At 42.9% G+C, this 12551-nt stretch overlaps 2 protein-coding genes across 2 annotated transcripts; one reads left to right on the forward strand and one right to left on the reverse strand.

Moving 5' to 3' along the window:
- The first annotated feature begins 808 nt into the window (after positions 1-808).
- otol1a (otolin 1a) lies at positions 809-2985 on the forward strand. The gene is made up of 4 exons (XM_076144615.1): positions 809-1257; positions 1340-1429; positions 1770-1841; positions 2056-2985. The coding sequence occupies exons 1-4, from the start codon at positions 810-812 to the stop codon at positions 2877-2879; spliced, it is 1434 nt and encodes a 477-aa protein (XP_076000730.1). The 5' UTR covers position 809; the 3' UTR covers positions 2880-2985.
- A 4245-nt stretch (positions 2986-7230) lies between these two features.
- On the reverse strand, positions 7231-12047 carry LOC142993987 (T-cell acute lymphocytic leukemia protein 1-like). Its single transcript, XM_076144616.1, is given in 5 exon segments — positions 7231-8582; positions 9464-9552; positions 10025-10547; positions 10550-10578; positions 11870-12047. Coding segments are annotated over 5 exon segments (1230 nt in total). The 5' UTR covers positions 11929-12047; the 3' UTR covers positions 7231-8052.
- Between the last annotated feature and the right edge of the window lie 504 nt (positions 12048-12551).

Genomic DNA, 12551 nt, shown 5'->3' on the forward strand with positions numbered 1-12551 from the left:
GGCAACAACCTGGAGAGGCGTCAAAACCAGCAGCCACTGGGAGTTAAGGTGAGAGGTTGATACAATACCCAACACGCATTTTGAGCCATACAACACTCAGTTCAATGGTGCCTGGTTTCCATGAGATTTTGCTGGTTTCACTGGGTTCTTTGGGTTTGCTAGATCAAGGAGATAAACTATCAGAACGATGTTGCCACACCGTCTAGTTCGGGACATTGATCCTTCTCCCACTGGTTTTGTTGTGATCCATTTTCTGCTTTTAGGTTGTGCCAAACGCTGTGATCACTGTATTTAGTTAAATGGAACCCCCATGGGAGATGTTGTTCATTACGTACAATGCGTGTTATGAATGTGTGTCTGGGTGTGTAATCGTGTATATTCCCTATTTGTGTACGAGGCAAGCATGTGTGTGTGAACAACACCGTTGCAGTGGGTGCTCTCTCGGGCCATGGAATCTTATCCTATATCGCAAAGAATAAAGTCTCGCCTTGTATGCAGCCTGCTTTATTTCACATCCCTTAGGAGTCATGTAATATGTTCTTGCCAACCCACCTACCTCCAATAACCCCCAGTCCTTTCTGTCCCTTGTTCCCTCATCGGCACACCACCGTTTCGTTGGGCAATATAAGGGAAGAAGCCGCCTGCATCAATCACTGCATGGAGGGGATGCAGTAAGGAGTCCACACCATCCACAACAGGTAAGCAGCTTTTTCCTATCCATCGTTGAAACGTTCCATTTGTATTTTGCCTCATTTTCTGCTTAAATTCAACCAATCTCCTCTGTTACAGATCATTGTGTAAAGCTCAGCATGCTATCCTTCCGCTTAGTCCTCCCGGCTGCTGTGGTTGTGGTCCTCATGGCCATGTTGACCTCCAGTGCCAAAACCACACGCTGGCCAAAACCTCCTATTACCAAGCAGCCTCCTCGAGCTGGGAACAGTGGTGGAGGTGGAAGGTACCGGCGAACCACGACCCCGACCCCTTCTAATAGGCTTCACGTAGAAGAGACAACTGAGGGTATGACGGATTCTTACAGCCTGTCCGCAACAGACAGCACCACCTACTCCAACGATGGCTACACCACTGAATTCCACACCGACGCCTTAGTACCCCCTGGCCCAAATCTAGGAAACTATACACTTGACTACAGTGAATGCTTTTTCAACTTTTGTGAGTGCTGTCCACCAGAGAAAGGTCCTGTAGGGCCCATGGGAGATCCAGGCGCACCCGGACCACCAGGAGTGAGCGGCACTCCAGGTTTGTCACTTTCATGGAAGATGATAATTGATTAATTCCCTGAAGGATGATCTTGGTCAAAATGTGTGACTTTTCTGTTCAGGGTTGCCAGGTGTCAATGGTGAAGTAGGGCCCAGAGGAGCTCCGGGCGATCCAGGGATGCCCGGGGCCAACGGACTCAACGGTGACATAGGTACAGCACAACTGTTCATAACCTCAATATTATTATTAAAAGTTTAATCTGACGTTTTGACAGAAAATCACATAAATGTATCCACTGAGTGATGCTTTATGTGTTTGCTTTCAAATTTATGAGGCAATATTTCCGTCCTAAGTGAGCGTTACTTAAGACAGAGTGGGAATCAATTAGAACACAAGATCTTAAAATGAGTCTGGGCCAGATAGAAACCTTTAATAATAGGTTGTTTCTTTTGTGTGTTTTACTCTTTCTTTTGTGCAAAACACTGTGTTATATGAACGCTTTGGAGTGGCCATGTTTCTACAAAAAAAAACATGATTTAAAATGACTGCAGGTGAAAGAGGCAATGCTGGACCTATTGGGCCTCCCGGTGCTCCTGGGCTCATTGGAAAACAAGGAGATAAAGGTATGCAGTCAGTAATTATGTAATAGGTAATATGATTCCTAATGGTATAGGCGTTTACCTACTTCAGTTACTTTGATTGAAATTAACCGGGAAGGACATTATTGCAAAAATGTAACAGTAAAATTGCCTGCAATACATATAATTCCTTCTAAATGTAAAAGTAAAAATAATTCTGACAAAGAGATTTCTTGCTAAGTGAACCTCTCTTATATAGGTGACCCAGGTCCCAGAGGAGAGAAAGGTGAGCGTGGCCTCAATGGTTTGAAAGGCGACCCAGGAGAAAGAGGGGAGACTGGCCTGAATGGGACCAAGGGCAACATTGGAAAAGAGGGGCCTATTGGTCCCGTAGGGCCACCTGGCACAAAAGGTCAGAAAGGTGAACAAGGACTTATAGGCGAGTGTTTACTTGGTGACAAAGGTGAACCTGGTCGACCTGGAGTGAATGGAACTGCAGGTGAAAAGGGGGCAAAGGGGGAACCTGGAGCCAGAGGGCCCCCAGGACCTCCAGGAGGGCGGGGAATGGCAGGAATGAGGGGGGAGAGAGGAGCTAAAGGACCACGTGGACCACGAGGTCCAAAAGGCCCACAAGGGGAGAATGCAGAGGTGATTCGCTCCGCCTTCAGTGTGGGTTTGTTCCCCAGCAGGTCTTTCCCCCCACCTGGTGTGCCTGTGAAATTTGATAAGGTGTTTTATAATGGAGAGGGACACTGGGACCCGGCAATCAGTAAATTCAATGTAACCTATTCAGGGGTCTACTTATTCAGTTACCACATTACTGTGCGCAACCGTCCGGTGCGTGTTGCCCTTGTGGTTAATGGTGTGCGGAAGCTGCGGACTCGTGATTCGCTGTATGGCCAGGATATCGATCAGGCTTCCAACCTCGCTCTGCAACAGCTGACCGAAGGCGACCAGGTGTGGCTGGAGACACTGAGGGACTGGAATGGCATATACTCAAGCACAGAGGACGACAGCACTTTCTCTGGCTTCCTGCTTTACCCGGACCCAAAGACTAAACCTACAGCTATGGAAAACCTGTGACCACCATCTGTGATCTTAAACGAGCTCTGCCTTTTACTTCTCACTAGCCTATTGCACTGCTCTGTCAAATGAAGGTGATTTAGCACAATGCTGCTTGAGTACCTGCTTACTGCTGTCATGTTAATCACACCAAATGATTTGCTTGGCTTGTTGTATTTGGACACAGATACCTTACCATACCACTGTATGCACTATGCACCACTTCATTTCTTTACCAATGCATTAAAAATCTTTATGATCACCTTTGTGTTATCTATTAAGAACCTAAGTAGTATAGTAACATGACTAATAGCTAATAGTCACTGAACATGTTCAGTAACAAATTTGGAAACGGCCAAAGCAACTAACATTTCCATTTTGTTACCACTAGAGGGCACAAGGAGCTCGTGTTTTGTGAGTACTGGAGATGATTGCTATTTAAAACATGGGCAGAGATCCGTTGAATATTAACACAGTAGTAAGGTGGCATGTGAAAAAGATGGAAGGTGAGATTCTCAGAGTGGAAATCAAGATGTGGTAACAATGAGGTTTTCTGAGGTAAATAGTAACAGCGAAATTACAGGAACCTAAATGCACAAAGTTTTAAATCCAGATAACAATCACAGAAATTGGGAGGATGTTTCAACTAAATATCTTAAAGAATTTAGTTTATATTAGTATCTGATTCTGAATATGGTGGGACTCACTATAGCCTGCAAGAGACAATGAGAATAGTGGCAAGAGTATAGCAAGAGTATAAGAGTATATTCCGTGTTATTTGATCTACTGCAATAACGATTCAGACACAAGGGAGCCACAGCAGATGGATATGGATTTCAAAACATATATATATTTATAAATATGTAAAAACACAATGCCTCATTGACATTACAACACAATTACATTATTTTGCCTGTCTTACTATAATGGAAGATAACATGCACAGTTTGTCCTCTACAGCTGAGGGATGAATGTCCTATAAATTATGCTCTGTTGTCCTCGCCAGTGTACAATGAAAAATAGCATTGACTTTTACAAACGCTATATCTCATTAGACTAAACAGGAAAGGCCTCTCGCACGATTCAAATTTAGCAATAATTCTTTTACCTGTAACCGTCTAACATATTGCATTTAATATTGCAATTCACTGAGCAGTTGTGACTTTTTTTGGTGCAATATATTGAGATCATCATGAAGCTGCACATAGGATCAGCGAAAACTACTGACTATAACATCCTAAATATAAAACTTTGTCTGATGTTGATTCAACCCGGTGGGGAGAGTTGGACCAGTGACATTGTTTATATTATTATAACATTTTATCAAATCATTTTAGGTGTATGAACTAACTATCTCTCAGTCATTGCACATGCATGTCCTTATATGGACTTGTATATCCCAGTGCACTGAATTTTAATATTATATGCCAAACCCATAAATATTTGTTTATTAGTTGCGGACTATTATCTGGTTATATTTTAGGTTTGCACCTGGGCAATACATTGGCATGTACTGTTTACTGTGGTTTGAATTATTACCATGTCTGAAATCTCATTGACCTGCTGGTTTTTGCACGTTTCATTATTCATTTTTTCATACAAATTTGCATATGACTTGATGAAACTAGCCCTGTATTTCTCTTCCGTTTTCCTGAGGGAGACACTAATAAGTCTGGCACTCCTGAGCCTGTCAGGTGGCGCATAAGAAAACACTAAGTTATTATAACATTAAATTCATGGCAAAATGTTTTCAATTTATAGTATATGACAGTGCTGGAATTCATTTTTATCTCATTAACATTAATGTTGGTGGCACATTTGAATAGATTTTTCCCCCCACACGGAAATGAAATAATGGTGCCATCAACTGAGTAAAATATTTGAAAATCTAAATGATTTTTTTTAGAAATAGAACATTCCATCCAAAACCTGTTAAAACTCAAAATGACATCTCCATCTGCTGGTGAAGGGCATACATTTATTTAAAAAAAATGTGCATGTTGACAGTATTTATGCTGATGTGTGTGTATGTGTGTGTCTCTGTGTGTGTGTTAGAAATCATATTATGCTTGTTTGTTTATAGGCCTATCTTGTGGGTATGTTGTATATGTATGCATGGGTAAGGATGTGTGTTTGTGTGTGTTTGTGTGCATTTATGTATTTTCCACTACTGTGAGTGAAAATATAAATAACTACCTTGGCGGTGTGTGCAGTGTAATCTGCTCCCAGCAGGCTGGATTCCCACTGTGAGAAAGACAGTATATTGTTCCTGCAGCACCACAGATAACAACTCATTAGCATACTGAATCATTTGGCTGCAAGAGCCACTCTGCCACCCATCTGCACTGAGCTGATAAACACGCGCACACACACACACACACACACACACACACACACACACACACACACACACACACACACACACACACACACACAAGCCAGCTCTCAAATACACACACACACACACACACACACACACACACACACACACACACACACACACACACACATATAGATGAATGCAGAGTATACACACACACATGCACAGCAACTCACACAAACACAGACACAGACACACACACACACACACACACACACACACACACTCCCTCCCTTTCAGTCCCTCGCACACACTCCCCATATCCCTCGCTTTTTATGAGTCTGTGTCTTTTTTCTGAGTGTCAGAAACACTGAAGCAGGTAAATGTTTGGCAGCCATTAACCCAAAGAGGCTCTCAGTGAAGTCCACAGCCCAGGCAGTCCACAGCACAGGAGAGGTCTCCAAACACCTGGATGTCTCCGATGCTCTTCTGGAAGCAATTAGTTTGAAATGTGTTCGTGCTGATTCCGTTGTGGTGGCAGTAGTGGCTATTGAAGATAGAAAGTTACGGAATAAAGAAAGTGAAGATCTTTTTGAAAGCAGTAATGATGTGGTAAAGCTACAAGTGCATTTATAGCAATGCTGCCTAAGTTAAATAATGCAACATGTGTATATAAGCCTTCTAATTTCTAGTTAATGGTGGCGGGTTTATGCACACTGGTTTCACTTCATCAGTAATGAGAGGTGGTGGAAGTCTGGATCAATATTGCTGTTTCACAATGTGTACAGACACACGGCATGCAGACGAGTACAGCAAGGCTGTCGAAACCACTTTCACAATGGCAGGATATCCTGCAGGTCACCAAGCCACGTTAACCTCTACAGGAAGTCGTCACTTGTTGGGAGGAAGTGAGGATTCCAGCTTTCGTTGGGGGGCGGTTTCATGGGGAGGTTGCGGTTTCAACTAAGCCCACTCTGCACCGATAAGGCGAAAAACAGTTGCCATGGTATGCCATCGTCTGCCTCTAGGGACAAGGCCGCGGTCGAGATTATGCAATAATGAACAAGAGGAGTGAAGGTACAATGCCATGAGCCACAAAAGAGATGTACATGTAGTGACATAACTGATAGAATGGTGATTAAAAAAGTAAACGAATTGAACAAAACTTGAATTTAATTGACATAAATGTATGAATTGTATAAGAACTGTACTGAATTTAACTAACTATGACTATTTAACTGACTATGAAAAAAAATTTTTTGAATAGAAATGAATGAAGTTGAACAAACAGGACTGAATCACATTGGAATGAACTTGAATTGAACCAAGTTGAGCAAGGTGAATTTAAGTCTCGAGTGACATCACACACGCACACACACACACACACACACACACACACACACACACACACACACACACACACACACACACACACACACACACTTGTGTTTTCCTGTGTTTGTTTTATTCGGGGTTATTTTGTATAAAATTCATTGATTTGACATTGGATATATTTATTGATACAGCTATCATACAACAAATATGTCATTACCAAACATACAATGTCCCTTTACTTCAATTCATAAAATACCATAGTTACCAAAGGTACCAATATAGGCTACGAAGTCCTGCTGGAAAGGCAGGAAAACCAACAACAGTGAGCAATACTTAACTGTCTTTATCAGAAAACTGCTGGTGTCGTTTTTATATTAACAGTGTGTGTGTGTGTGTGTGTGCGTGCGTGCGCGTGTGTGTGTGTGCATGTGTGTGTCCGTTTATAACTTTGTTGTATGCATATGTGTGGAAATGAAAGGATTAATTTGTGTACCTTAAGCTACAACTGTATTACAATAAAAAAAAGACACTGAAACAGACATTCATATCAAAAAAGGGCTGCACGAGTCATTTCATGGTTTCATGTGACCCATATTTTGTACACTTTAAGAAACACGTCATATCTTGTACCTCCTCAGCAAATTCAAAGTTATATTCATAATCAGGCAGTGAAACTGTTTGTCGTTGTCTGTCGCCGTATTTGGTGGGATTCTCTCATCACCAAAGTGTAACAGAAGTAAATGGTACCAGGTTTGATGAAATGTGTTGAATTCCGAGGTCATCCGATCGCTCTCATCACTCCCTCTTTTCATTTCCAGTCTCCGAAAAGATCGTTTGCTATAGTCAACCCATTAACAAACACGCCACGGTACATCTGAACCACAGTAAATGAACTTGAGTCACTGTTATTACATTGTGCGGTGGAAATATAGGGGTATTTACAGTACAATATATGTATGACTGCATGTGTAGAAGTCCAGTTCCATTATCAAAGACCCCAAACTGAGGCAAACATTTGAGATTTCTTGGGCAAAATCAAAGTGGAGCACACCTCCATATTTCATAACTGATTGGAGAATTAGAAGCGTAATGTTGTGACATTTTCATGCTGGATCTGCTCTGGCTGTGCCATATTGTAGAAATGGTTGCATCACTAAAGCACTGGTCAATATTCATAAATACCACAAAATGTGTTTCTTGATGATTTTGTCTGATTTTAAACTATCCAGTCTTTGGACTTTTTTAAAAGACAAGAGTTTATAATTTCCAGGTCAGTCAAAGACATGAGACATGCAGAATTTACAAGTCTTTTGTTGGACGAAATTCACAAATGAACAAAGCCACTGATATGCTGTCCCAGGTCATTCTTCTTGTCCATTCTTGTGGCCCATTTTGGACAACACTGTCTTGCTATGTGGAATCTGATTTGCCTTCCTACACTGAAGACTCAAAGCTAATGGGGTCCTGAGCGAATCCATCTGTTTTGTTTAGTCCCTCTAAGTGTTTTTCTGTTTGTGGTCTGTGTAATTGGCATTACCATCATCGTCGACTGGAGCCGTCTAACGGGCGTCCATTGCGCCTCAGATCTCTAGTAGCAAGATGTAGAGGGGGTCCACGTGACGCTGACAGAGTTCTGGGAGCAGGTGGCGAGTCCTGGTCCTCCACAAAGCTTTCAGGACTGCCCTCAGCATCCCCATCAGGCAGGCTTCCACAGCTGGAACCTGGCGACATCGTCTCCAGAAGATTGTCCCTGGCCAAGCCCACAACTGTGTCTTGATGCGGTCCACCCTGGGGGCCCCCCTCTTGGGCTCCTACCCCGACCAGCAGCCCTGTCTCTCCGTCAGTTATGCTGCCAACGTTCCTCCCTCCGTCCTGGTCCTCCAGGAGATTGGAGAGGAAGCTGATGTACTTCATTGCTAGTCGAAGGATTTCGTTTTTGCTCAGCTTTTTGTCTGGCGGGTGAGTCGGGATGAGTTTGCGGAGCTCTGCAAATGCCCCGTTTACATTCTGCTGCCGCCAACGTTCACGACTGTTGGTGAATATGCGTCGAACGATCTTGGGTTGGCCAGCTGGGAGAGCAAAAGGAAGGAGCAGAGACAGGTAGGGAGAAGGTCAGAAGAAGGGGACACTGGTACATATACAGCCACGAATAACATGGAGGGTGGAGTACAAACACGTGGTAAGTTTACGAGTAAAACTGGTGTGTAAATAATAGAAGACAGCACAGAGAAAGGACACGGGGGGAAACTGAAAGAGGAGCCAGGAAGACAACAAATACATTCAGACGAATCTGCTTGTATATGTCCACAGGGGCATTATAGAGGAGAAGACATAGAAGCTTTAAAAAATTATTCTGGTATGATGTGTCCCATATATAGGATGTGACTCTATACTGTATTAAAGATCTGGAGGTCTTTCTGTTTCTATTTTAGTGGCCTGAGTGCAGGTAGTCGTATCCTCCCACCCCCAACAATGGTGTCTTCCAGGTTATTGTTGCCCTTGGAACACACCCAGTCTATCTTAATCCTTCAGCCCACTCTGCAGTAAAAACCTTGGCATGGAGGCGGTTGCACCCCCATCCTCCACCCCCTGTATATATATGGCAGTGAGTGGGAAGCAGTGAAGAAGGAAGCATGTTTCAAATTAAATCAACCCCAAATCTGACTGCAAGGAGCTTATACTTTAATAGCAGATACACCTATTTCACATTCAGATTAGCAGCATTCATTCATACTGTGAATTATGATGTATTTATTCCTGTTGATAAAAACACATATGCATCATTTTATAGCTTAATTTTGAATTGGCATCCTCTGCCACACTCAGATTAGGTAGAGTATAGATCCTTGAATGCCAATGGAGATGAGGAGGGCTCATTCTTATATAGGCAGAAGGAGGACACAGCAGAAGTGTGAGTTACCGTACTTATAAAGATCTAAAATGCGCCTACCCTCGTCGAGTTCGACCTCATAAGGCGCAGGGCGGCGCTTTACCCTGTTGCTGGGGTACATGCTGTACTGCTCCGACTCCCCTCCGAGACTGGACCCACACAGAGGTAGAGAGAGGAGAACATTTCAAATTAGCCATGCATCATTTCCTTCATTATAAATCATTACCCCACTGCTTGCACCAAGAGCCCCCCCCCCCCCCCCCCTTCCCTCTCCATCTCTCTCTCTCTCTTTCTCTCTCTTTCTCTCTCTCTCTCTCTCTCTCACACACACACTCATACACTTGTAGGCTTTATTTTACCTGTAGACCCCTTTTCCTCTAATACACTTATGCACAAATACATGCAACATAACTGAAACATGCAAATATCATTATTGCACAATAACCTTTGAACCTATTGCAGCATATAGATTTAAGGACAAATCAGTGGCAGTCAATCATCCGTCAACCTAACGACTTCCTGTCTTAACTGTACCAAAAAAAACGAAACCATCTTTTGGTCTTCCCTCTTCCTCTCTCTCTCTCTCTCTCTGCATTTCTCTTTCTCTCTCTCGTCCTTTACCTGTTGATGGCGGCGAGAGGCTGTGCCAGGTTGTAGAGCATCGCCCGAGCCGGGACAGGGAACGCGTTTGGACTCAGTTGGACCATTCGAGCGTCGTCTCGTTGCGGCGGAGGCAGCGGCAGCGTTGGAGGTCTGCGAAGTTCCGTGATCGGCACCAAATGGCTCTCAGTCCTCTGCTCCAGCGCTTTTATAGCGTCCCTCCTCGAGAGCTCGATCACCGGCACTTCCCTTTTCAGGTCAAGGGCGTCGTGAGAGGCAGTTTCCTTGGCAACGCCATTGATGATGATGCTGCTGATGCTAGTCCCGTTGCTCGAGTTCTGCAGAGGAACGTCATCCGTCTCCTCAGCCCCCTTCAAGCTCCCTCCCCGCCCCTCCCCTCCACCCTCCCCTCGCCTCGGATCCTCGTCCTCCTTGCATCCGTTCTGACTGGAGATGATGGACGAGTCCTCCCGCTTTCCAGGACCGGAGCCTGTATCGGGACTGTCGGGATAATGCTCCGGTTGCCGTTTTTCCATCATGTTTTACCGTCACCACTCGCTCCGCTCCACTGTGTCCTAAATAAGAGTGTTTATCGATTAATAGGCCTGCTCGACATATTTGTAACCCAATTTTTTAATTAGTATTACGCCTATATATATGCTTCTCGAACAAGCCTATAGGGAATTAACAAACAATAGTGATCTGTTATTGTTATTACTGAAATTCGTACTATTCTTCTTCTTATTGGTGATAGTAGTAATAATATTAATATATATTAATAATAATCTAACAGTGAAAATGGTTTACAAAAGACAACGACTTGATTAATTTTTTTCAGTATTTCGTTCCAACATTTCAGCCAAGATAAATGGACGATCTTAGAGATATTTTCACACCAGTATAACACCAATATTATATGACTATTATTTTCAAATACAGTCTTTGCTTTAACTGTATTTATTGAGAGATGGGAGGTTTTAGGCTTGAGGGGTTTTCTAAAAGTTGAACCTGATGGCTAAGGTGACTGTAAATGCTCGTTTGTAATTGTAAAGACAGTGTGGGTTGAATTTAAAAATAATGATATAGGTAAAATGATTATATAACGTTAACACAAAATATTCAAACATATTTATCCTGTGGTTTGTGGATGTATTTTTGTGTACGTGCATCTTTGTCTTCAAGTCCACTGTATGATCAAATGACACGCTTTAAGCTACAACATGAGGTCTAATGTGCTCTTGGATTTATTTTAGAGCTCTTATGATGATTTGTAAAATGAAATAATAATGAGTGAATAGAGCAGGAAGATTGTATAGCATGTACATGAAGAATTCTCCTCTTCAACGGCTAAAAAGCCTCGTTTCTCTGCCTCCATCAAATCCAGAAATAGTTCGAATCCACCGTTATATTTGGCTCTGCACATTTGTCATGTAAGCACAGATATCAGCATGAGCTTGTTGTGTCATTTTAGTTTTATTGTGGCCTTCAGTTCAGGCCACACGGCTGTTGTCAGAGCCGAACAACACAGGGTAGCTAGGGTAACGTGTACAGTATGAGCCATATATGTGCATAATCGACTTTTAATTCGATGAATGCATTTTATAATAATATAACAAGCGGATTGGTTATGATTCCATGAAGCCGTCAATGCGCACACCTTTATTTATAGGGATTCGCCAATAGGCCTGGCATCCGTTAACGCTACACCCGCATTCTCAACCGCCCGACCGAACAGTCATAACAAATATTGTCCAAATATGTCGCAGATTACGACAATGACGTTTTAGCGAAAATAGTCCGATCGCAGTGTTTTGGGGGGGCAGCGAGTATTGCGGGTTATATAAATGAATGTATTTTCGCACTTACCGTTCCAGCCGTGTTGTTGATGTTACTGTGTAAGTGGAGCCATTTTGTGAGTGGGTCATCCATGTCTGAGATTTTTTTTCTTTTTTTCTGAGTAGTGGAGCAGTGTGTGTGTGTGTGTGTGTGTGTGTGTGTGTGTGTGTGTGTGTGTGTGTGTGTGTAGCTGAGTTATTCCTCGCCGCATCCAGCGCGCTCCCTCAGTATGGGGAGCGGAACACAGGCCGCAATGTGGCCGAGAGAGATAAGCTCACGGCAGCGGCCTCTTCATTCCCGATAAGCCGCTAAACCCATTATTTATGAAATGATTCATTATTATTTGGCTGTCGTGAGCTATATAGGCTTGTGGAGGGCAAAGCATAAAAAAAAAGCAAACAGCCACAGCGCAACGGCCTGTAACAGCGTGAGGAACTATACTCTGAGCTATAGAGTTGAGGTGTTTTAATTTTTTGGGATGAAAGAAACAAAAGCTTGGGTTAAGCTTTTTAACAATAAAAGGTTTTTTTCCCCCCTTAAGCTTGTTCATCCTGTAATAAGATATCCGATGATGGCGCGGGGTCATCTTACCTATCAGCACCCAAAGTCTGATAGATATGCATCGATTATTCCGGATTCACCCCTAATGTAACAGAGAGCTACTAATTATAATAAGACATTCATTAATTTAGAATAAACTTGCAATGAGCCT

Source organism: Genypterus blacodes, unplaced genomic scaffold (genome assembly GCF_046128005.1).
Source record: "Genypterus blacodes isolate CSIRO-AG114 ecotype Tasmania unplaced genomic scaffold, CSIRO-AGI_Gbla_v1 ptg000029l_1, whole genome shotgun sequence".
Taxonomy (NCBI): domain Eukaryota; kingdom Metazoa; phylum Chordata; class Actinopteri; order Ophidiiformes; family Ophidiidae; genus Genypterus; species Genypterus blacodes.

Bases quoted from the DNA above. Each gene is read 5' to 3' on its own strand.
- otol1a (XM_076144615.1), top strand. From the start codon at position 810: ATGCTATCCTTCCGCTTAGTCCTCCCGGCTGCTGTGGTTGTGGTCCTC. The intron at 1,258-1,339 runs GTTTGTCACTTT...TTTTCTGTTCAG, and splicing joins AGGAGTGAGCGGCACTCCAG to GGTTGCCAGGTGTCAATGGT. The intron at 1,842-2,055 runs GTATGCAGTCAG...TCTCTTATATAG, and splicing joins TGGAAAACAAGGAGATAAAG to GTGACCCAGGTCCCAGAGGA.